At 40.9% G+C, this 22,379-nt stretch overlaps 2 protein-coding genes and 1 non-coding gene across 15 annotated transcripts in view; 2 read left to right on the top strand and 1 right to left on the bottom strand.

Moving 5' to 3' along the window:
• The window catches only part of STIL (STIL centriolar assembly protein), a 75,591-nt gene extending 65,116 nt beyond the window's left edge, over positions 1-10,475 (bottom strand). For 2 of the 13 annotated variants that reach the window (XM_073896793.1, XM_073896796.1), the window contains exons 1-6: positions 10,138-10,475; positions 8,019-8,105; positions 4,326-4,433; positions 2,034-2,146; positions 1,534-1,721; positions 318-565 (exon numbers count right to left, since the gene is read on the bottom strand). In XM_073896793.1, the coding sequence (XP_073752894.1) occupies positions 318-565; positions 1,534-1,721; positions 2,034-2,146; positions 4,326-4,433; positions 8,019-8,029 (668 nt within the window). In that variant the 5' untranslated portion in view covers positions 8,030-8,105; positions 10,138-10,475. Of the gene's footprint in view, positions 1-317; positions 566-1,533; positions 1,722-2,033; positions 2,147-3,666; positions 3,780-4,325; positions 4,434-6,834; positions 6,860-8,018; positions 8,106-9,726; positions 9,799-10,137 lie in introns of those variants that run through there. The other 11 variants (XM_073896798.1, XM_073896799.1, XM_073896804.1 and 8 more) reach the window with 11 other exon arrangements.
• TRNAR-CCU (transfer RNA arginine (anticodon CCU)) lies at positions 4,724-4,796 on the top strand. Its single transcript has one exon. It is a non-coding gene; the product is annotated as a tRNA-Arg (tRNA).
• Positions 10,476-20,395: 9,920 nt separating the features above from the next.
• CMPK1 (cytidine/uridine monophosphate kinase 1) overlaps positions 20,396-22,379 on the top strand; it is a 37,735-nt gene continuing 35,751 nt past the window's right edge. Inside the window, exon 1 of the mRNA XM_025871563.2 lies at positions 20,396-20,682. Within this exon, the coding sequence (XP_025727348.1) occupies positions 20,512-20,682 (171 nt within the window). The 5' untranslated portion in view covers positions 20,396-20,511. The remainder of the gene's footprint in view (positions 20,683-22,379) is intronic.

Raw genomic sequence — 22,379 nt, 5'->3', positions numbered from 1 at the left:
AAAGACAACGACCCAAACCTAGGCAAAATACAAAGTGCAAAATGACATAGAGGATAATGTCTCCTAATTTCAAATCACAAAATACAACCAATTTTTAATATAAATTTTACCATTAATTTTTCTTGGGGTGATAGGCACAACTCTGAACTATATTCAGTAAAATTTAACAACTTCATTTTTTACCTTCCTTGGTTATTTATCTAGCCACCACAGATCTCTGGCATATAAACTGAATGCACAAATATTTCATATGATGTGGATACCATGAAAATATACTAATGTGACCAATATTTAAAATTAATTTATCTCTTACTTACCCATATTTATAGGTACCTTGAACTTGAGAAATACTCAAATTACTAGTCAAGTTTCTTGCCAGAGCTGTTGGAATAATGGGGATGGGCTTCATAGGTCTGCACTTAAAGGTATTTGCCAGAGTTACTGCTGCCCAATGCAAATCCAAATCCACAATGTCCAAACTTTCCCTGGAAGTGATATGAGCTCTTAGGGAAAGCAGTTTACCAGAGTCCAAGAAATCTTTGCTACATACATGATGCTGCAGAGCCTGGGGAATCAATATTATACAATTATTTTAAAACCTTGAAATTTGTATCTCTAAACGTTTTACTTCATACTGGTACATGTATACATATATACACCTTGATCTAACAAACAATTTCTGATTTGTAACATTTCAATTCTCTCATTTTTTTCCATGTGACCAAAAAGTTACATGAATAATTATGTCAAAGCAAGTGAGATTTATTGTACCAAGCTCCACTACATATTGCCAACTTAGATGTCCCAGCAGCATTTCAAATTCTTACTAGAGAATGTCACTTCTAATAAACATTTATCACACGAAAAAAACAGATGTAAACTCCAACTCAAATAAGAAAATCTAAAGTGCATTCTTCTTTATTTTCTTATTGCTACAAATTGTCAAATCGGTTCCTCCTGCATAGTTGCTCAGGCCCACTGCATCCTTCCTAGACATTCTGCCACCACTCTACTCCATACTCCAGGCTAATACACCTTCTCTAATACACACCTGACTACAGACTTGGCCCACCTACTCTCTCTGACTTCAGTCAGGCTGCCCTATCCGATTAACTATCCTTGATTTAATAGTATTTCCTCTTTTCAGAAACTTTCAGGGACTCTACGTAGCCCATATGACAAAGTTCAAATTCCTTAGCCTAGCAGACAAGGCTCTCTACAATATGGCCAAACCAATAGTCCAATCTGATTGCCCACAAATGCAGCAAAAATCTATACCCTTAATATCACCCTGAGCACATCTTGTACTTGGGTATCTTGGTCATACTGCCTCCCCTTCTGGTATGCTACCCATATTACCGCTCTAGAATTTCTGCCTTCAGAAACCACATTTAACTGTATTTTAGCAACAATCATTCAATCAGAAATTATTATGAATACTTGTTAAATATGGGTTTATTGAAATACAACATAGTACACATAATTTGATACTTGTGTTCAATTAAGAATAATCAACTTATCAATAAATCTCACCTTAAAAGCTGAACTGAAGTCATCTGCATCATGAACTATTATTTCTTTTGAACAAAGTCCATGAGTATGAATTTTGCATGGAATCACAAAGTCCCCAGGAAGAAAAGCAGTAGGGGTTCTTTCTAAGCATTCAGGCACTTCTCTACCAGGATCAAAACGATCTATTGTCAATGTCATACTTTCTTCATCTGAGGAACAAAAATAGCAGTTATTATATAACATGACAATAAAAATTTGAAATCAACCAAGGAAGCCTACAATTATAACAAAGCATTTTTTCATATTAATAGTACACTAAGCTCTTATTTTAAAAAATGGCTTGCATATATATTCTTCCACCTGACCTGTGAAGTCTGTGATGGGTAGTGTCAAGTTTTATTTACCTTTATAACCTTGGTATATTGCAAAGAACATTAACACAAAGAACATTACAATAATTGGCTGAATTCAAAACACAAATTCTATTATAGTTATAAAATTATTTTTTTAAAGTATATTACCTTCATCTACTACGAGAGAACCAAGTAAAAAGCATGGCAGGTTTTTTTTATTCTGCTTAGCATGACGACAAGCAAGTCGGATGGTCCTTTCAGTTACCACAAGCTTTGGATTTCTGAAAAATAAGTCTTTTATGAATATGGTGGATCTGATATCCTAAAAGACCCTCCTGCCATGAAATGCTGCCTAAAATATAACACACATCTTTCAATATGTACAGAAAAATCACTGTTGAGAAATCCTAGGGTCAAAGATGGGCAGGCGGTGGTGGTGGGTAGGGAGAGCTGCCTGGAAACCAGAACTGCAGTAAGTAGACACTGACTTTATAGTTGTTCTCTGAGCATTTGCTTAACTTTATGAACCAGAGCAAAGTTCAAGAAACTATGAGGTCAGCCTCCTGTTTCTATAAATAAGAACTGATTGAAATACCACATCTCTTTGTTTACAGATGGTCTATGGACTTCAGATACTAGTATTATTGAATGTAGAATATATAAAACTATGATTAAAATGTGTAAAGATACATAAAAGGGACTCCAAAATATGAGCAAGGAAGTAGATACTATCAAAAAAAGATGAGGCAGATTTGAAAAAGAACTGCAAAGAACTTGCAGAAATAAAAATATAATCAATTCAGGGACGCCTGGGTGGCTCAGTCATTGGGCGTCTGCCTTCGGCTCAGGTCATGATCCCGGGGTCCTGGAATCGAGTCCCGCATCGGGCTCCTTGCTCAGTGGGGAGCCTGCTTCTCCCTCTCCCTCTACTGCTCCCCCTGCTTGTGCTCTCTCTCTCTCTCTCTGACAAATAAAATCTATAAATAAATAAATAAATAATCAATTCAAAACTCAATATAATGAACCGGGGATAGGTACATGAATTTTTATTACCCTATAAATTCTGCATATATATTATAAACAATCTTTCATATATATGGAATGCTTCCACATTTAAAAAACCTAAACATACAGGTTAGATGGCAACTAAGTACACCTAAAGAGAAAATTAGTAGAGTTGAAGAAAAAATTACTCACACTGTAGCACAGAAAGATAATAGAAAATATAAAAGGTCAAGAGACATCGAGAAAAGAATGAACAAGTCTAAGAAATATTAGTTGAACTTCCACAAGACTATTTTTTTTAAAGATTGTATTTATTTGAGAGAGACAGAGAGAGAGTATGAGCAGAGAGAGGGAGGAGACTCCCTGCTGGGCAGGAAGAAGCCCAATGCGTGGCTCCATCCCAGGACCCTGAGATCATGACCAGAGCTGAAGGCAGACGCATAACCAACTGAGCCACCCAGGCACCCCCACAAGACTGTTTTTTGTCAATACTATCCTTCTCCGCCAACTGGTTTAGAACTTAAAATACTTTTTGACTTGTATCTCTCCTTTAGTCGGACCGAATCTATCATCAAACTCTATATGCTATTTCTTCAAAATACCTTGTTTCATTCTTTCCTTTTGATCTTAATACTGCTACATTGCTCTAAGCCCTTATAAGAGCAACCATTTATTGACTACTTCCTATGTTCCAGGCACCATGCCAACTGCTGCTTTACAGAGCCGGTCTCATTAGTGCTATGAAACAGGTATCATTATTCCCATTTTCTAAATAAAGAAACTGATCCTTGCCTACTTTACTGAGGTTTCATAAATAAGAAGTGGTAGAATCAGGATTTGACCCTCCAGGCAGTCTGACTCCAGTTATAGCACCTTAAACAAACCACTAGGGCATAAACTGATGTTGCTTTGATTACAGAAAACCACCTCACAGCTAAGCTAACTCCAGGTTCTCCCCACTATGACCCATCCTTCTTAGAATTCTGCGTTCAACAAATAACTCCCTTATACACAAATCACAGTGAGTCTCTATTTTCTATTTCTTTAAGCCTAAGTTTTTATGTCTTTCAAGATCCTGCCCATAACCATATTTTATATTCCTTCTAACATCATCTATCCACTCAAAATAAGTTCAATCTTCTCAATGTTTTACAAAGACAGCATGCTAAAGCACGATGAAAAACGCTTTCAGTTTTTATTATATCTTGTCTCTTGAACTCCTATAATACTTAGAACTTCAGATTTGCAGAACATTTTAACTGTGAAATTAAGATTACTTCTCAAAAGCACAAGAAATAGATTTAAGAAGCAGCAAAACGGATAGTTTGAGGGGAATTTCTGAATGGAAAAGTTAAAAAAAAAAAAAGGAATTAGTCATAGTAATCAACTTTGCCTCATACATCCTTTTGACTCCTGTTTATACTGGTTTGATTTGAAAAGAAAAACATCTTATACCTGTAGTAATTGAGATGTAAGTAGATGAAATCTCCAATTGGGACTGGGTTCCAAAGTGCACATTTTGATGGAGGAAAGTAGAAAGGTACCATCCTGCTTGAAGGAAACCTTTAAAAAATTTTTTTAAATCAAAGCACAATGAAAAGCAAACTTAGCAGAAATTTTAAAAGAAGCCGTTTAACATTAAATGATGGGGCTTTTCAAACTATGTATGTTAATTTTAAGAGAGCTTAAAAATATTTTTAAAAAGGAAAAAAAAAGAAAAAGAAAAATCCTTGTAACTTTACTATCAAGAAAATAAGCACTCAAAATTTAGGTATAGCTTTTTCCGATCCTTTTTTTCCTATGAATACACAAATTTATATACACACATGTTTCTTAAAAAGAGGGGAAGGGGCACCTGGCTGGCTCAGTTGGTAGAGCATGTGACCCCTGATCTCACGGTTGTGAGTTCAAGCCCCACACTGGGCACGGAGCCTACTTAAAATAAAAATAAAAAGAAAATAATAAATAAATAAATAAGAATCAGGAGTATCAATCCTATATTATCCTCATTAAGTAACAGAGAAATAAGTATAAACCATGAAATTACATTTAAATTTAAAATTCTGTCCTTCTGAGCTAATTTCTAGATAATACCCAATAAAATTATGAAAAGCACAAAAACTTAATATAGTCTTTATTTTTCAGTGTTTCTAAACTTAGTATCTTGGGTCCTATCACTTCAGTTTAAAGCATCAAAAGGGCAGCATTGTAAGTAATTCCTTAAGCAAAGATCCTAGAGACCGTGTAAAGCAAGGTTTCAATGCTAAGTCATACAGAACACCATCATAAAGTTTTTATTTTACGTAAGTGAGTGACATGAGAAAACCATGATAAGAAAACAAACAATTGAGAAAGGACTCGGGGAAAAGATATCAGCCAAAGTCCCATGTAATTAAAGCAAGAAAGCTCTGACAGTGAGCTAACTACACCAATGCATTTGCATGGTAGTAAATTATTAAATAGTTGAACGGAAAGAATATTTATATCATGTATTAAGAATACCTTGTTCTTAATCTTACTTTCATGTATCATCTAATGAAGCTTCTCAACTATAAGACTAGCCCCCAGTTTACTGACCACCTACTATGTACCAGGAATCCCAGTAGGCACTTTACATACATAATATTTCTCACTAACATTGTTCCAGAAACACTTTATTATCCATTTGATAGATAACAAACTGTAACTTTCCTAACTTTATACAACAATTAAGTAGCAAAGGTGGGATCTGAATCTAAGTGTGGCTGATTTCAAAGCTTATACTTCCAGAAGTTGAATGGTTTAGTGCTTTAGAACCTGGGTTCCAATTCTGGCTCCACCACTACTCCTATCTGTGTGCTTTCAAATCCACGTTTAATTTGAGCTCATAATATCTATAAGAAGGATCTTTAATCCCCCATTTTTGAAAAGAGGATGTAGTCCGAGATTGAGAAATCTGTTCAAGGTCATAAAGCTAGTAAGTAACAAATTGTCAGTTTAATCTATGTTTCTATATTTAATATATTTATCATTTATCAGTTGGTGAGAGGCAGTAATATGTGGTGGGTAAAGCAAAATATCTGGAAATCAACTGTTTAGGTCTGAAAACTCGCTTCAAAATTTGTTAGCTATATGACCTCACTCATGTTATTTAATGTTTCTGTGCCTCAGTTTCCCTAACCTGTATCTCCTGGTAGTTACATTGAATATTAAATGAGTCCGTATACGTAAAAGGTTTAAAGTAGAAGTCACATCAGGTGACAGTGGTATAGGCAGGTTTAAATCCTGCCTATACCACTTACCAACTATATAACTTTGCATTGGTTAATCTCTCTACACTACAGTTTCCTCATTTAAAAAAAAAAAGTGGGGGGATGATAATAATAGTACCTACACCCATAGGTTTAAAGATTAAAGAAGAATAATGCATGTAATGTGCTTAGCACAGCACCTGGCACATAACAAGATTTCAATAAATGCTGCTATTAGTCCTTTTCTTAATCTAAGGTATATAGTAGACTTTAGAGGCAGGGTAAACACAAACATCCTGAAATGTAGCACAAAATTTTACATGTATGTATATAAGTGTTTTATCTTACAGAGGGGATTCATGCTATCAGATATTCAAAGGGGTCTGCAACCCCTAAATAATCCAGAACTGTTACTCTTTTAGCCCAGAGATTATTGAAAACCAGAGGCTGGGGCACCTGGGTGGCTCAGCTGGTTAAGTGTCTGCCTTTGGCTCAGGTCATGACCCCAGGGTGCTGGGATCAAGCCCCATGTCGGGCTCCCTGCTCAGCCGGGAGTCTGTTTCTCCCTCTCCCTCTCCCTCTGCCTTTCTCCTGCTTGTACTCTCTCTCTCAAATAAATAAATAAAATCTTAAAAAAGAAAAGAAAGAAAACCAGAGGTCATTAAATAAGTAAAAAAACTAAGTTGAATATATCAGGAATAATCAATTTAAATTACATGAGTATATTACCTTACCTAGAATGTAAGGAATGATTTTGGCCTAAAAATAAAACAGAAAAGAGAGTGTATTGACTTGTTGCACTAAGTTCTTTCAAAGAACAGAAGTTGACAAATTTTCAAATAAGAGGTGGCCGTAGGATAAAACAGAAGGGCCAAAATTAAGCAAAAGGAATATGATAGCCTCTTTGGGTCATGTTTCCCATTGTCTTCATCAAAAACATCTGGCAAAAAAGAAAAGTACAGAGAATGAAGGTAACTCATGGATATAATTATAGTTTAGAAGAAAAGAAAAATCACATATCAGCATTAATTGTCCCTCCCTAGAGGGAAAAAAAAGAACGATAAATGATCCAAACAGCCAAATAACACAAGTCAATCTGCCTTATCCTCACAGTATTGACAGACAGAAAATTAGGGGACAGGTGGCAAGCTCCTCCTTCCTATTCTACATGAGTGGGAAAAGGCTTAGGGGGACATTTAAAGAAACTTGGTATATCCAATGTGAAATTTTTCCCATCAAGGATTAGGTTTAGACAAAGGAAGGAACCCAGTCACTTTCCCTCAGTTGTCTAGGATGTAAATAAATATGTATGATTTTTAGCCTCAAGAGTTCAGGTTCTGGGGCGCCTGGGTGGCTCAGTCATTAAGCATCTGCCTTCGGGTCAGGTCATGATCCCAGGGTCCTGGGATCAAGCCCCGCATCGGGCTCCCTGCTCGGCGGGAAGCCTGCTTCTCCCTCTCCCACTCCCCCTGCTTGTGTTCCCTCTCTCGCTGTGTCTCTCTCTCTGTCAAATAAATAAGTAAAATCTTTAAAAAAAAAAAAAAGAGCTCAGGTTCTATTTCCCATCAATAAAGATGCTCTGTGAAACCAAAAAAGGGAAGGTGGGAATGTAACTAATATTTACCAAGTGCCTACTATGTGCCAGAACCTTTACCTTAGTAATCTTATTTAATCCTTCACAATAATCTTCTGTTACATAGAAATTACTATCCCCCATTTACAGATGAGGAAACTGAAGCTTAGAGAAGTTAATTAACTTGATCAAGATCACCCACCTACCAAGTGGTAGAGCTGGGATGTGGACCCAGATGTTCCTGATTTGAAAGTTTTGTGTTTTGTGTTTTTTTTTCTATTCCAACCTATCTTCCCAGGTTATGAAAAGCAGTGAAAAAAACATTTTGTAAAAATGTTTCTATACCTGGTATTCATCTGGGGCCCTGCAAGAGAATATGTAGGCTCCGTGATAGTTGGTGAATTATGTATTCAATTTCAAATGCTCAGTATCCTAAAAAAGTAAAGTGAAGGTTACTAATGAATGATAAAAACAAAAATTAAGAAACATGATTTAACCACATATTAACAGTGCAGGCAAAATTAGGTTACTTTTATGAAGTACCTTCATCTATAGATTAGTAAGATAAAATGCTTGTGGATTCTGATCATTTTCATACTTTATAATCATTCTGCCTATAAATTAATGTTAATATTAATCTAGGCAGCAGGAAGTATTTAATATATGAAAATTTGACCAAAAGCCTCACAATATTCAGAGAACCACAAAATAGTACATAGGAACAATGAACTAGATATTTATTGGTTCTATAACAAGGTTATCAAACCTTAAATCTTCTGGAGATGGAAGACAAATACTGCACCCCCACAAACGGTGTTGTTTCCCTACAGAATCATGGTCTTTTTTTGACTGCACATGCCCTCTTTGGGTACTTCTCAGCCACTCCCATTGTTTCCACACCCATCTGTACATAACAAAATCTCAGCTTCTGCCTCTCTTCTCAGTTTCAAACCTGTATTTCTAATTGCCCACTGGATATCTTCATCTAAATATTATCAAAGCAAAATACAAAAAACTCATATTCCTTTCTTCACAGTTCAGTATTTCCTATACTCTTATTAGGTCTTAGAGTTCTTTAGGCCCTGTACATTCTACTTCAATTCTATTAAGAAGGAATTTTCTGAAGCAAGATAAGGGAGGAAAGAATTATTAATGCAGGTGCAGAAGAGATTTTTCAGATAAAGCCAGGGGCTGAAATTATTTACTAGAAGAAAATCTGAAGGTGCTCTTATAAGGTTGCCTAAAAAGTCCCTCTTGGAGATATTTGGACTTCATGCATCATTTATGGAATGAAGTCTTTAAACTTGAAAGCCCTTCTACGTCACGATAACAGTATTCAGATGGGTAACTGTAACTCTAGGAAGTACATAAAATGCCATTTTTCTTCATTAAACAAAAGAGTCTTAAAGCTCCATATTTGTCTCTTCTTCCTTTATGTATTAGGGTAAAGAAATAATGTTGATCTATTTCTCATTTTAAAATACATGAGTTTATTCTGACAGCATCACTCAAGCAATTAAAGCCAGTGAAACTGAAACCACATACCACCTATACCTAGCATAACATATTCTCCACAGATAATGGTATCATCCTTTATCAAAATGGAAACCCTGAGGTTATCCTTACCACCCCTTCCTCCCTGTTTCCCCATATAAATTCTGTCTTAACATCTCTAAGACCTTAATTCCTGACTTCATTAATTCCCACCAGATTTACTGAAAAGTCCCCAGGGTGCTCCTAGAAGGGTATTTGTGTATATCTGACCAAATTATTCCCCCTGCTTAAAAACCTGATGGCTCGGGCGCCTGGGTGGCTCAGTCGTTAAGCGTCTGCCTTCGGCTTGGGTCATGATCCCAGGGTGCTGGGATCGAGTCCCGCATCTGGCTCCCTGCTCTGCGGGAAGCCTGCTTCTCCCTCTCCCATTACCCTTGTTTGTGTTTCTGCTCTCGCTATGTCTCTCTCTGTCAAATAAATAAATAAAATCTTTAAAAAAAAAAAAGCTGATGGCTCTTCTTTATATACAGAATAAAGCACCTTCACAGTCTGGCCCCACCTTATTATTCCAACCTCATCCTTTATCCTACATTCCAACCAAACTGAACTGTTTACGGTTCCCCGAGTTTGAGCATCTTTGCACAGTCTATTCCCTTAACCTGGAATGCCCTGGTAAATCTCCATCATCCTTCACAATCCAAATCGAATGTCACCTGCTCTGTAAAACCATCTCCTGGACATCACAGCAATGTGACCACCGCCTGCGTTCACACAGAGCATTTTCACACTGTATTGTTTACACACTATTCCCAGTAGACCACGGACTTCAAACATTAACTGACCCCTTAACTACGTAGCCATAGGAGCTGAATGTGAGGAATGCAGGAACGAGCACACTTCAGCCGTCAAACTTTCACAGTAAAAACACCTTTAAATGGCACGTCATCGACGGCAAACCTCTTTCACATACCTAACGACAAACGATTCCTAGGAATTCGTGGTCCGCTTGACTTATTTCTCCCACGAGTTCCCATTCACGTCATCGGTCCCAAGCTCCAGGAGGGCTGAACCCAACACAGGGGCCTGAATGTTGCCCACCGTCCTCCTCCGAGCTTCGCCGCTGCCCTTCGGGAGAATCCAAGACACAAAGCCCACTCACCGCAACCTCCGCTCAGCTGGGTCTGTTTGTTGGGCCGGAACAGCGGTCAGCTCCAAGGAGCGCCTCCGCCGCCTCCGCCGCCTCCGCCCCGCCTCTGGGACGTTGGGGTCGCGGGAACCGAGGCGGCAAACACAGGTTCGCGAAACCGAAGCCCGCGCCGCGCCTACTGACTGGTCAGAAAATCGACCCGTCAGGAGCAGGGGCGGTGCTAGAGGCAACACGCACCGGTCGCCGCGACGTGCCGCTACACCAGCCAATCAGCTCTCCGCACCAATCGGCGCTTGACCAATCCCAAGCCTCATTGGAGAAATGAGTGCGCCACCGGCTCTCCAGGATCAGATTCCGGAGGATTTAAACACTACATTTTGGTCAACGGTTAAGTTCCGGGGTGGGGCGGGCCTTACGCATGCGCAATGAAAAGCTCAAGCCGCTGGATGTGGGGGTGGCAGAGGAAGCCGGAAGTGCTTGCTGTCCGGATTGTCGCCAGGCGATTAGAAGCGGACAAAACTTTTTACTTAAATGAACCAAAGAGAGGGAAGTTAGATTTCTTCTAGTTTCTTAGCTAAGAAGATTCCTCTCCTTTCAGTAACAACAAAACCGTTGCGTAGAAAAGAACGTGATTTAAATTTATAAACCATGTATTCTTAGCCTTCTCCACCATTATTTTATATGATTGTCCTGCAACAAAGTGGGTATTATTATCCTTATTCACCAAGGGAGGAAATGTAAAAAAAAACAAACAAACAAGGGAGGAAATGTAAAAAAATCACAGTGCGGAGTGAGGATTTTTAAAACGCCACTTAACTTTACTCTCCGTTTCACTTATGTTAGTTTCCTGAGCATGGGAGTGTCAAAGTGTGCGGTGCATCTGTAGGTTGTATTGTTCTGAATAAGCGTCCGCTCTTTTGAAGGAGTTAAAACACTTTTTAAAGATTTTATTTATTTGTTAGCGCAAGCACAAGCAGGGGGAGTGGCAGGCAGAGGGAGAAGCAGGCTCCCCGCCTGAGCAAGGAGCCAGATGGGGGGACTGGATCCCAGGACCCTGGGATCATGACCTGAGCTGAAGGCAGACGCTTAACTGACTGAGCCAGCCAGGCATCCCTAAAACACTAACCTGAAAAATGTATCAAACGAGCCAAGAGAGGGGTGCCGGGGTGGCTCAGCTGGTTGAGCAATTGACTCCAGATTTCAGCTCAGGTCATGAGCTGAGGTCTTGAGATCATCCCAGGGTGGGGCTCTGCACTCAGCAGGGAGTCTGCTTGAGATTCTCTTCTCCCTCTGCCTCCTCCTCTGCTTTGGTGGTGTATAAATGCTTTTCCTCTCTCTCTAATAAATAAATCTTAAAAAAAAAAAAAAAAGACCTAGCCAAGAGATACATGCTCTATAGAATGTCATTTGCTTCTCTGCTTTCCTGAAAAAATTCTTAGACTCTAGGGCACACATTTTTTCTTAAGATTTTATTTATTTATTTGACAGAGAGAGAGAGTCAGCGAGAGGGAACACAAGCAGGGGGAGTGGGAGAGGGAGAAGCAGGTGTCCCGCCAAGCAGGGAGCCTGATGCGGGGCTCGATCCCAGGAACCTGGGATCTTGACCTGAGCTGAAGGCAGATGCTTAACGACTGAGCCACCCAGGCGCCCCTAGGGCACACATTTTAAGAGAAATGATGATGGGTTTCTCGGCTCTGGTGTGAGTAGGAAGAGCCCCAGACACTGGTGCATGTCTGACAAAGTGTTGGTCAACCCAATAGGGAGCTCTGGAACAACGACTGCCCATTAGAAGAGTCCCGCATTAGGCAGAAATGGCTAGAATCCTTGCTGTGCTTAGGCATTGCCTGGGGCTTCTCAGAAAAAGAAAGCACCAAGCTAAAGCAGATCCTGAAGGCCACAGCAAGAGGCTGCTAGCCAAGTGTTTGCTTTGCAGCTGATTGGCATGATCTTTCTGGAGAAAGATCCAAGTGACCACCTGGATGGCTGTCATGAGTTTCATTAAGTGCAAAGGACCTGGGGAGGGAGCTCCCTGGCATCTTCAAGGAAAACCAAGGATACCAGTATGTCCTTAGCAGAGTGAGTGAGGAGAAGAATATTAAGGGTTGAAGGGGGAGGAGGTATTGGTAGACCACACAGGGCTTTAGAGGCCATGATAAGACTTTGGCTGCACTTTTGAGTTAAATAGGAAGCCACCAGGATTTTTTTTTTATTATTGTATTATTATTTTTTTAAAGTAGGCTCCACGCCCAGTGTGGGGCTTGAACTCAAAACCCCGAGATTAAGAGTCACATGCTCTATCAAATGAGCAAGCCAGGTGCCCCAACCACTGGAATATTTTAAACGGGGGCTGACATGATCGGGATTTAGGTTTTAGGACTACTGTGGTTGCTACTTTGAGAATAAACCATAGGGGCAGGGGAAGCAAGGAGACCAGTTAGAAAGCTACTGCAAGCTACTGCAATGACCTAGGGAAGACACTGATGGTAGCTTGAACCAGAGCAGTAGCAAAGGAAGTGGTGAGAGGTGGTTGGATTCTAGATATATTTTGAAGGTAAAATCAACAGGATTTGATTAGAGATTGAATTTAGGATGTAAAAGAAAGGGACTTTGTGTCAGACCCTCATGATCTATGGTTTTCTTTAGAACTACTTTAAGATATCCAAAAGAGAAATGTAAGATACTAGACAAAAAGGAAAGGATAAGCATAACACCTAACTCCCTACTCCTTAGGTGTAGGCTAGGTATAGTGTACAGTATAGAAAGGAGGGGAGGAAAGAGTAACTTTATGCTGGAGAAACTTGACCAAAGCTACTTCAGCCAGGTGATCAAGGCCAACATACAAGACCAGTGCTCTGACCACTGAGCTATGGAGCCTACCCGTTGATCAAGGCCAACATAAACAGTCATAAGTCATGTTGGTAGTATGTACACTGGATATGCCGTGTTGAAAATGGCACTTTACCTTTGTGGTCTTCCTTTCAGTAAACTATAGACCCAGTGTTATCTTGAGAAAACCACTGGACAAATTCTAATAGTGGGGAATCCTATAATACCTGACCTGTATTAAAAAAAAAAACTGTCAAGCTTATCAAAAACAAGGAAAGTCTGAGAAACTAGCCAAGAGGAGCTAAAGGAGAGATGACAACTAAGTATAATGTAGCATCATGGATGAAATCATGGAACAGAAAAATTACACTAGGTTAAAAAATAAGAAAATCTAGGGGCGCCTTGGTGGGTTAAGGGTCAGTTAAGGGTCCAACTCTTGATTTCAGCTCAGGTCATGATCTCAGGGTCATGAGATCAAGCCCTGTGTCAGTGGATCTTGCTTAAGATTATCTCTCACACTCTCCCTCTTCCCCTCCTCCCCAACCCCATACACATGTGCTCTCTCTCTCTCAAACAAAAACAAAAACAAAAAACAAAGAAAATCTAAATAAACTATGGACCTTAATTAATAATAATGTACCAATATTGGTTAATTAATTGTAACAAATGTACCATACTAAATATGTTAATAATAGGGGGAAACTCTGTGGGGGGTATATGAGAAATCTGTACTGGGTTCTTAATTTTTCTGTAAATCCAAAACTGTTCTAAAATAATAAAGTCTACTGAAAAGAAAAAAGGAAGGGGCAAGTGGAGAGTTGAAACATACGCTAACTTTTTGAGCAAGAACAATAAAATAAAATGTCTTCTTTTTGCTTAATGAGAACTCAAATACCAGTAAGACTTCAATTAAACATTTTATTACCACTGGATTCCCAAGCAGGATATACATTTAATGATATGCATAATATAGATACTTTTCAAATTAAATGAACAGAAAGGTAATTATTGACTTCATTTTAGGATTGGAATGACTCAGCTTCATATTTAGAACAGCTGAGAGGTGCCTAAAGGGCCTAATTCCCTAGATATTGAGAACATTTTTTGAATTATGTTATAATATAACAAACACTGGCTTTGGGGATCTGGCCTCAATTCTGCCATTTAATCTCTCTAAGATTGATTTTCCTCATTTGCATATTGTACATTATTATAGAAAAGAGTTAATGAGTGTGAAAGTTAATTAAAGTTAATTAGAAGAGTACCCATATATTATTCGTCCAGGCATATTGACAATTGACGTGTTAATAAATGAACAACACATTCATAGAGATTAAGGGAATTGATTTGTTAAATTAGAGAATAAGCTTAGTGAAATAAAATCTACAAATACTATAAACCAAGGACCTACTATACACTCAGCTTTGTGCTTGATGGCATAGGGAACTGAAGGATATGACAAACAGAACAAGGAAGGCACAATTTTAAAGTTGGAGTAACAAGAGGTAATTATCCAAAGCAAATATGAATTATTTTTATTTATTTATTTTTTTAATTTTTATTTTTTTTTAAATGTTTTATTTATTTATTCATGAGAGTCAGAGAGAGAGAGAGAGAGAGAGAGAGAGAGGCAGAGGGAGAAGCAGGCTCCCACCTAGCAGGGAGCCTGATGCGGGACTCGATCCTAGGACCCTGGGATCATGACCTGAGCCGAAGGCAGACGCTTAACCATCTGAGCCACCCAGGTGCCCCCAAATATGAATTATTTTTAGATTGCAGGCAATTTAAATAGACTGCATATATACTAGTCTATTGATCTCATCTTTGATCCCCATTTTTTTAAAATTTGTGTCATTTCAGGACACTATGGAATTGCTCTGGTTATGGGTCCCTACAGAGAAAAGCTACCAGCCCTACTTTTCAAATTTGCAAGTGCTTTAATTTGCTTCACAGAGAATCATTTCTAGGGTATACTTTTAAAAAATGCACAAGTTTGGGCGCCTGGGTGTTGTTTTAAGTCGGTTAAGCGTCTGCCTTTGGCTCAGGTCATGATTCCAGGATCCTGGAATCGAGTCCCGCATCGGGGGTCTCTGCTCAGTGGGGAGTCCACTTCTCCCTCTCCCGCTCTCTCTCAAATAAATAGATAACTTCTTTAAAAAAATAAAAATAAATAAAATAAAAAATGCACGAGTTTGTTGCAAACAATGCTATAACAAGAAAAAAATTGTAAAGGGAAAAGTTCACCCAAAATTCTACATCTTAACACATTGGTTGTTCTCATTTTTCCTTATTCCCTTTAATCCCTGTCCACATGACATAGTCTTTATGACTACCCTGGGTAAATGTTTAGTGTCATAAACCCTGACGTGCCTGCTAGTAGGCTGGCTGAAGGAATTAAAGAGGTATTGTTATCACCAGGAACAGGGAAGTTGGAGTTAGTTATGAGTTTTGTTACTCACTTTCTCCAAATACCAATTTTTCCTTTCTCTATTTACACTTCTGAGCTAAGCTAGACTACTGCTCTTTAAAAACAACTGCAGCTTTGCTTTTAAGAAACATTATATTTTTTAGGAGGATTGTTAAACCGTCAATTTGTGTAAAATTCCTTTGAGACTCTTAATCCTCTTGGGAAAGGTAAAAATAACTTATGTGTCAAGTCAAATTATTTTACTTTTTAAATTTTTTTTGTAATCTCTACACCCAACACAGGGCTCGAACTAATGACGCTGAGATCAAGAGTCACATCACATGCTCTGCCCACGGAGCCAGCCAGATACCCCTTATTTTACTTATTTTTTTAAAGCTTGGATTGTCTGAAATGAAGACAGGAATGATGAAACAACACACATAGGTAAATTCTCTCAAAGTATTTGCTTAACTGAGTTAATGTGCCATCACCCTGATTTTGCAGGCAAGGAAACTATAGGTATAACCATCCTATCTATGCTTGCAAAGTCAATAAGCAAAGATGCTGTGAGACCTGTCAAAGGCAATCTCCCTTCATTGTTCAGCCTGCCATTCTGCAGTATAGACCCGACTGAGCTCAGCTGACACACTCCCTAGAGTTAGGCATAATGCCTGTTGTCAGGTTTTACCACATCAGCTTTTTTTTTTTTAAGATTTTATTTATTTATTTGACAGAGAGAGACACAGTGAGAGAGGGAACACAGGCAGGGAGTGGGAGGGGGAAGCAGGCTTCCCGCGCAGCGGGGAGCCTGATACGATGCGGGGCTCGATCCCAGGAACCCTGGGATCATGACCTGAGCCAAAGGCAGATGCTTAATGACTGAGCTACCCAGGCGTCCCTACCACATCAGCTTTTTAAAGACCATGTTTCCTTTAACAAATGTTCTCAGAATCTTTGATAAGAGGTCCTTTGATAAAAAAGGAAATCTAATATGCAAATATGCAAATCTAAGTAACAGGAATCTTCATTTTAGAAACTCCATTAAGCATCAGGTCATATAATGTAATAAGCATCCTTCCAGAAAATAGATCACAATATAATAGATGGCTAAGAAGGTCTGAATGCAAAGCATATGGCCTGCCACCCCCACTTCCAATGCTACCAGATGCCATGTGTTTGTTTCATCACTCAGACTAATCCTAGAAACTGGTTCCTAGGTATACTCAAGAAAGGTGTTTTTGTAATACAGGGAAGTAGCTGTCAAAGACCATCATAGATAAAATTTGAGTGGCAGCAACCAAAGTAGTCTAAATCTTCCAGAGACCTTGGAGTACCTTTAAAAGAATGAATCATACTGTAACAATAACAGGTTGTCATGCTGTACAAAGAGTAATCAGACATAGTATCTCCCTTCCAGAAGTTCTAAATCAAGTGTGGAGATACACAAGACACCAAGGTGCTACAGCAGAAGTAAAGGAGGGAAGGAGTAAGTGTGTATGGGTGGTGGTGGTGGTGATGCGTATAGAAGAACAAAAAAGGGGCACCTAAACCAGTCTTGGGAATTTGGAGAGAGCTTCCTGAAGGAGGTAAAATCTGAGCTGAATCCTGAAAAATGAATGGCATATACCAGCAAATGTATGTATGATCAAGAATGGGAAAATGAAAATATGGGACCAGATGATTTATCTCTAAAGGGTAATCATGATAAATAGGACAGATAAGTAGTGACAAGGCTCTATTTTTTAAGCTCCTATAGAGTTCACTAGAAACATAGCTATACCCTGGAAATAATTTGCATGCATTGAATATATGCCCCAAAGACCCAAGGTACTTGATGATAAATAAACACATATGGGTAGGAGTGGGTTTTGAGGATAGCTCTTGTTATACATCTTTCTGAGGTCAGTCTTCTCATCTGTAATAGAACTAACTTTGAAGGGCTTTTGTGAATATAGAACTTTTTATCTTATAAGCGGTTTGTATTGTATAGAAAGAATGCAGATTTAAAGCCATATACACCGAGTTTGAATTTGACTTTGTTATCTATTGTCTATGTGGTCTTGGACAAAGTACTTCCATTTCCTGGCTGTTTCTCCACCTGCAAAATGACTATACTAATGTCACAGCATTATGAGGATTCTATAAGGCAAGGCTGATGTGTAACCAACACACAACTGGTAGTACCAGTATTGGTGGTTACAATAGTGAATTATTTTCATATGAGTTGTTTTATAATACTCCACTGAGCACTTTGAGTGCCCTCCACCCCTCTCCTGGGACTCCAAGGACCTCTCCATGATCCAGCAATTAGAGGGTTGATGCCTGGCATAGCAAATCTTGGCAAAGGAATCTACAGATATTCTGATTGTAGTGGTTATTAAAAAGTTTGAGTATCATCCAAAAATTAGGTAATGTAAATGAAATGCCTGGTACTTAGTGGATATTCAATAGATATTCATCAAATTTATTTAATCTAGGAATTCAATCTATGGGTTTAGTTAGGAAATGGCCCTCTACTTGGTGACATCCATTTATTCAATATATATTTATTAAGGCATATTATTATTGAAGGTCTGGTTGTTCCCATCTATGTGGAACTCATTCTTTTCTCTGCCACCTCCAAGAAGTAGGAGCACTGACCTAAGGCCAAAAAAAGAGTGAATTCTTTGGTTTACATCAGATAGCACTCTAATGCTATCTGATGTAAACTTCTCCTTGGATGACAAATCTAACACCCTCGCCACTCGGTTCCAACCACAGGGCATGCTCTTGCCTCAGCCTTCTACCCCTGCAGTCTCACCCAGCTTGGGCTCACCCTGAATCTCAACAGCATCAGAAACTTACAATCTTTGAAATCTCAATTTGAAATATCCCACTCAGAGCACTGGCATCTGTACTGCCAGTTCACTTGCTCAAATACCCCACTGCAGTCATTCTACAATTGATGCTTCTCATACCTTGGCCCCCTTCCTGGCTCTTCTCCACGTCCCCACTGTCAGCCCTCATATGCCATCATTTGCTTTCTATATGGTTTTGATTCCGTATACATCATTGCAAATATTCTCGTGCAAACACCATGCTGGTCCTCTCTCCCTCTGTTGTGCTTGCTTGGCAAAAACCCAACCCTGGGTGACCTTAAGAATCTGTCTTCTCTCTACCTGCACCTGAACAAACACCTTCAAATTAAAATCCATGATCTCAAATACCAAGTGAGCTCTTAATATTGCTCAGAAGTCCTGATTATTTTTCTTTAGAAAACTTTTCCAATCTTAAAAAAAATGTGTATTTCATACCTTCTCTCTCCTCAAACATCCTACCTCAAAATCTTTACCCTTAGTTGATGTTGCCTTTTCTTTACTGAGAAAATACAATTTTCAGAAAGGAACTCTTCCTACCTTCAAACTTCCCTGCAACTGTGCCCTTCTTGCAACTCCTATTGCAAATCAATATCTTTGTCTCTTAAGACCTTGTTTTAAAAATATTTTTAAAGATTTATCTATCCGCGAAAGAGAAAGAGAGAGGAAGTGTGGGGTTGGGGAGAGAGGGAGAGAGAGAATCTCAAGCAGACTCCCTGCTCAACCCCACCAACCTGAGCCAAAATCGAGAGCTTAACCAACTGGGCCACCCAGGCACTCCTGTCTCTTAAAATCTTTTAAGTCATCTAAGGACCTCCATTTGCCCCTTGAAGCCCATCTGATTGTTTTTCTCAAGGGGTTGCCTGTCTCCCTTTCTATCAAATCATTCCCAGGAGCTTAAATACAAGCTCTAGTACCGCACTGCCCAGTAGAACGTATTGTAGTGGATATGTTCTGTACGAACGCTGTCCAATACAACCGCCACTACCACATGTGACCATTGAGTACTTGAAATGTGGTTCGTGTGACTGAAGAACTTAATTTTTATTTGTATTTAACGAGATTTTTCGCATATGCAGGCAGCAGAGAAATGGAGTTATTGTTAAAGGGCTTCCCACTGGGCGCCTGGGTGGCTCAGTCGTTAAGCATCTGCCTTCGGCTCAGGTCATGATCCCAGGGTCCTGGGATCGAGCCCCACATCGGGCTCCCTGCTCGGCGGGAAGCTTGCTTCTCCCTCTCCCACTCCCCCTGCTTGTGTTCCCTCTCTCGCTGTGTCTCTCTCTGTCAAATAAATAAATAAAATCTTTAAAAAAAAAAATAAAGGGCTTCCCACTGCAATTAGAATTTAATCCCAACTCCATTCCATAACCAAAGGGCCTGAACGACCTGCCTGGGCCTACCTTTCCCACATTCCAGTCTCTGCTTCATTCCCACAGCTCTGGTCTCTCTGGCCTTTTCTAACACAAGCCGTTTTAGGTTTTTTTGCACGCGCTTTTCTTTTTGTGGGACACTCTATCCTAGTCTTTACCTGCTTTTGCTCTTTCCCATCCTTATGTCTGGGCTTAAACGTCACCTCGTTACAGGCTTTCTCTGACTACCGTCTACAAATCACAACCACCCCTTGTTATTCTTCCGCTTTTTTCCTTCAAAGCCTGCGTCGCTTCCTCCCTTCCTTCTTGACTATCTATCTTTTCTTATGTTGGCTTGTCCAGCTCGGCTACCTCTCCATTGGAATTTAAACTCCTCGCGAGCAGACAATAGGTTTCCTCTCGTGCGTGTCGCGTTGCAGACGCCAGCATAGGCCCGCCACACAATGCGCGCAATGAAGGATCTGCGCACTGGACGAACTACAGCGGAGGGATGAATGAGCCGGCAGAGGGGCGGGAACGAGAACCCGCGCGGGCCCGTACGGGGGACGCTCAAGCGCAGCCGCTGAGGGGGCAGCGGAAGCCCCGCCCGTTCCGGCCGCGGCGCGGACACCTCGGCAGCCACGGCGGCGGGGCCGCGGCGGGCGCCGACTCGGCCCGCCCCCTTCCCCCCGCCCCGCCCCGCGCCGCCGCCGGCCGGGCTGCTGTCAGCTCTCCTCAGCGTCGGGCCGAGACGCTGTGTATGCTGAGCCGCTGCGACCGCAGGCTGCTGCACGTCCTGGGCCTTAGCTTCCCGCTGCTGACCCGCCGGCCGCTTTTCCTCTGCCCTCACCGCCTCATGAAACCGCTGGTCGTGTTCGTCCTCGGCGGTCCCGGCGCCGGCAAGGGGACCCAGTGCGCCCGCATCGTCGAGGTGAGGCCCGGGCAGCTGGCGCACTCCCTGGGCTTGACCGAACGCCGGGTCGGCCTGTCCCGCCGTGCCGGGCGGTCCGCGCCTCCCCCACCCCCGGATCCGCGGACTACGAGTCCCGGCGACCATTGCATCGCCGGCTTGGCGGTGGTCGAGGGTCCTGAGGCGCGCGGCCTGTCGGGACTCGTAGTCCACGTCCGCCCGCCTCGGGGGCGCCCAGAGTGGAGGGGGACCTCTTGGGGTCGCTTTGTTCTGCACCCCTTTTCCCTTAAAATTTGGGGACCAAGTTCGTCTCGAGAGTGGTCTGGGAGGGGGATTCGGGAGGATCGGCTTCCGGGGACCCCCGGCGCCCCGAGGTCAGTGTGTCGCTGGTTGTGAGGTGGGTGAAGGCACAGCAGAAGCGTGGGTTCAGGTTAGAGGCAGTGCGCGCTTGCAGCTTTCTGGAGGGGAGACGGGTTTATCCACTCCGCCCCTTCCCGCAAGCCCTCTGTAAACACCCAACACCTCAGCTAACCTCACCCTGGTCTTAATCCTGGAAAGGAACCCCGGGGGCCAGGGTGTTGCTTAAGGTATTCTGTGATCTGCCCGGAGTACCAGCTCTGAGGCTCAGCCCGGATTCTTGTGGTCGAAAAGCCGAGGAGCAGAGTATGAGTTCAAGCTTCAACCTTTGGTCCCGCTGCCAACTCACGCTTTGTCCATGGCCAAGTCACTTCCTCTCTCCGAGTCTCAGTTGCACTCTAGACCATAAGAGCTCTGCACCCAGATTTAAACTCAGTGTAAAATACCTCCCAACTCTAAAATTGTGTTACTTTTTTTGTTGTTGCTTCATGACGCGTTAAGGTTACCGGTTCAATTCTGTTAATTTTCGAAAGATAAACGTGGTTAGCTGCAGTGACACTGAGGAGAAAGGCTTATTGGAGAATCTGGGGAATGAAATTGGGAGTGAAGGAAAACGGTATCTAGAAACAAGAGGCGACCAGTGGTGCTGTAAAACACCCAAACAATACCTGTGAAACTCGTTGACCACAAAAGTTTTGACCCAGAACTTCTAAAATAATGCCCTTCTCTGTTCCAGGACGTGGCTTATATTAGCGTTGGACCTTCATTCCAATTCTGTGTTTGTACAATCCACTCCTGTCCTATATCTTATTTTAAAAAGTTTTATTTATTTGACAGAGACAGCAAGAGCAGGAACACAAGCAGGGGGAGTAGGAGAGGGAGAAGCAGGCTTCCCGCTGAGCAGGGAGCCCGATTCCTGTCCTATATTTTATTTTCTAAAGAGCATCCAAAGAAAGTCAAATGGTAACATCTACTTCACTGCTCTTTTACAGCTGTCTTGATAATTACTGATCATTTTTAGGAATAAAAGTGGAACTAATTTAACCAAAACCCCCATAAATATTTTTCTTCTTGTTTTTGTTGGTTCTTTTAACTTTTTAAAACAAGTGGCAATTGAATGATTTCATTTTTTTTTTAAATATCTGAGTATGTAGCATAAGAGGGGAAGGAGAAAAGATTTCAAAGTCAAACAAATATGGGTTCAAATCCTAACTCTGTCGTTTACTGTTTTTCTTTTTTTTAAGATTTTATTTTTTTTTAGGGGCGCCTGGGTGGCTTAATCGTTAAACGTCTGCCTTCGGCTCAGGTCATGATCCCAGGGTCCTGGGATCGAGCCCCGCGTCGGGCTCCCTGCTCCGCGG

This window comes from Callorhinus ursinus, unplaced genomic scaffold (genome assembly GCF_003265705.2).
Source record: "Callorhinus ursinus isolate GAN/ISIS: 27379988/994484 unplaced genomic scaffold, GSC_fseal_2.0 scaffold9, whole genome shotgun sequence".
In the NCBI taxonomy this organism is placed as follows: Eukaryota; Metazoa; Chordata; class Mammalia; order Carnivora; family Otariidae; genus Callorhinus; species Callorhinus ursinus.
Note: the sequence above shows the minus strand (reverse complement) of the source record. Positions and strands in the feature narration are given on the sequence as shown.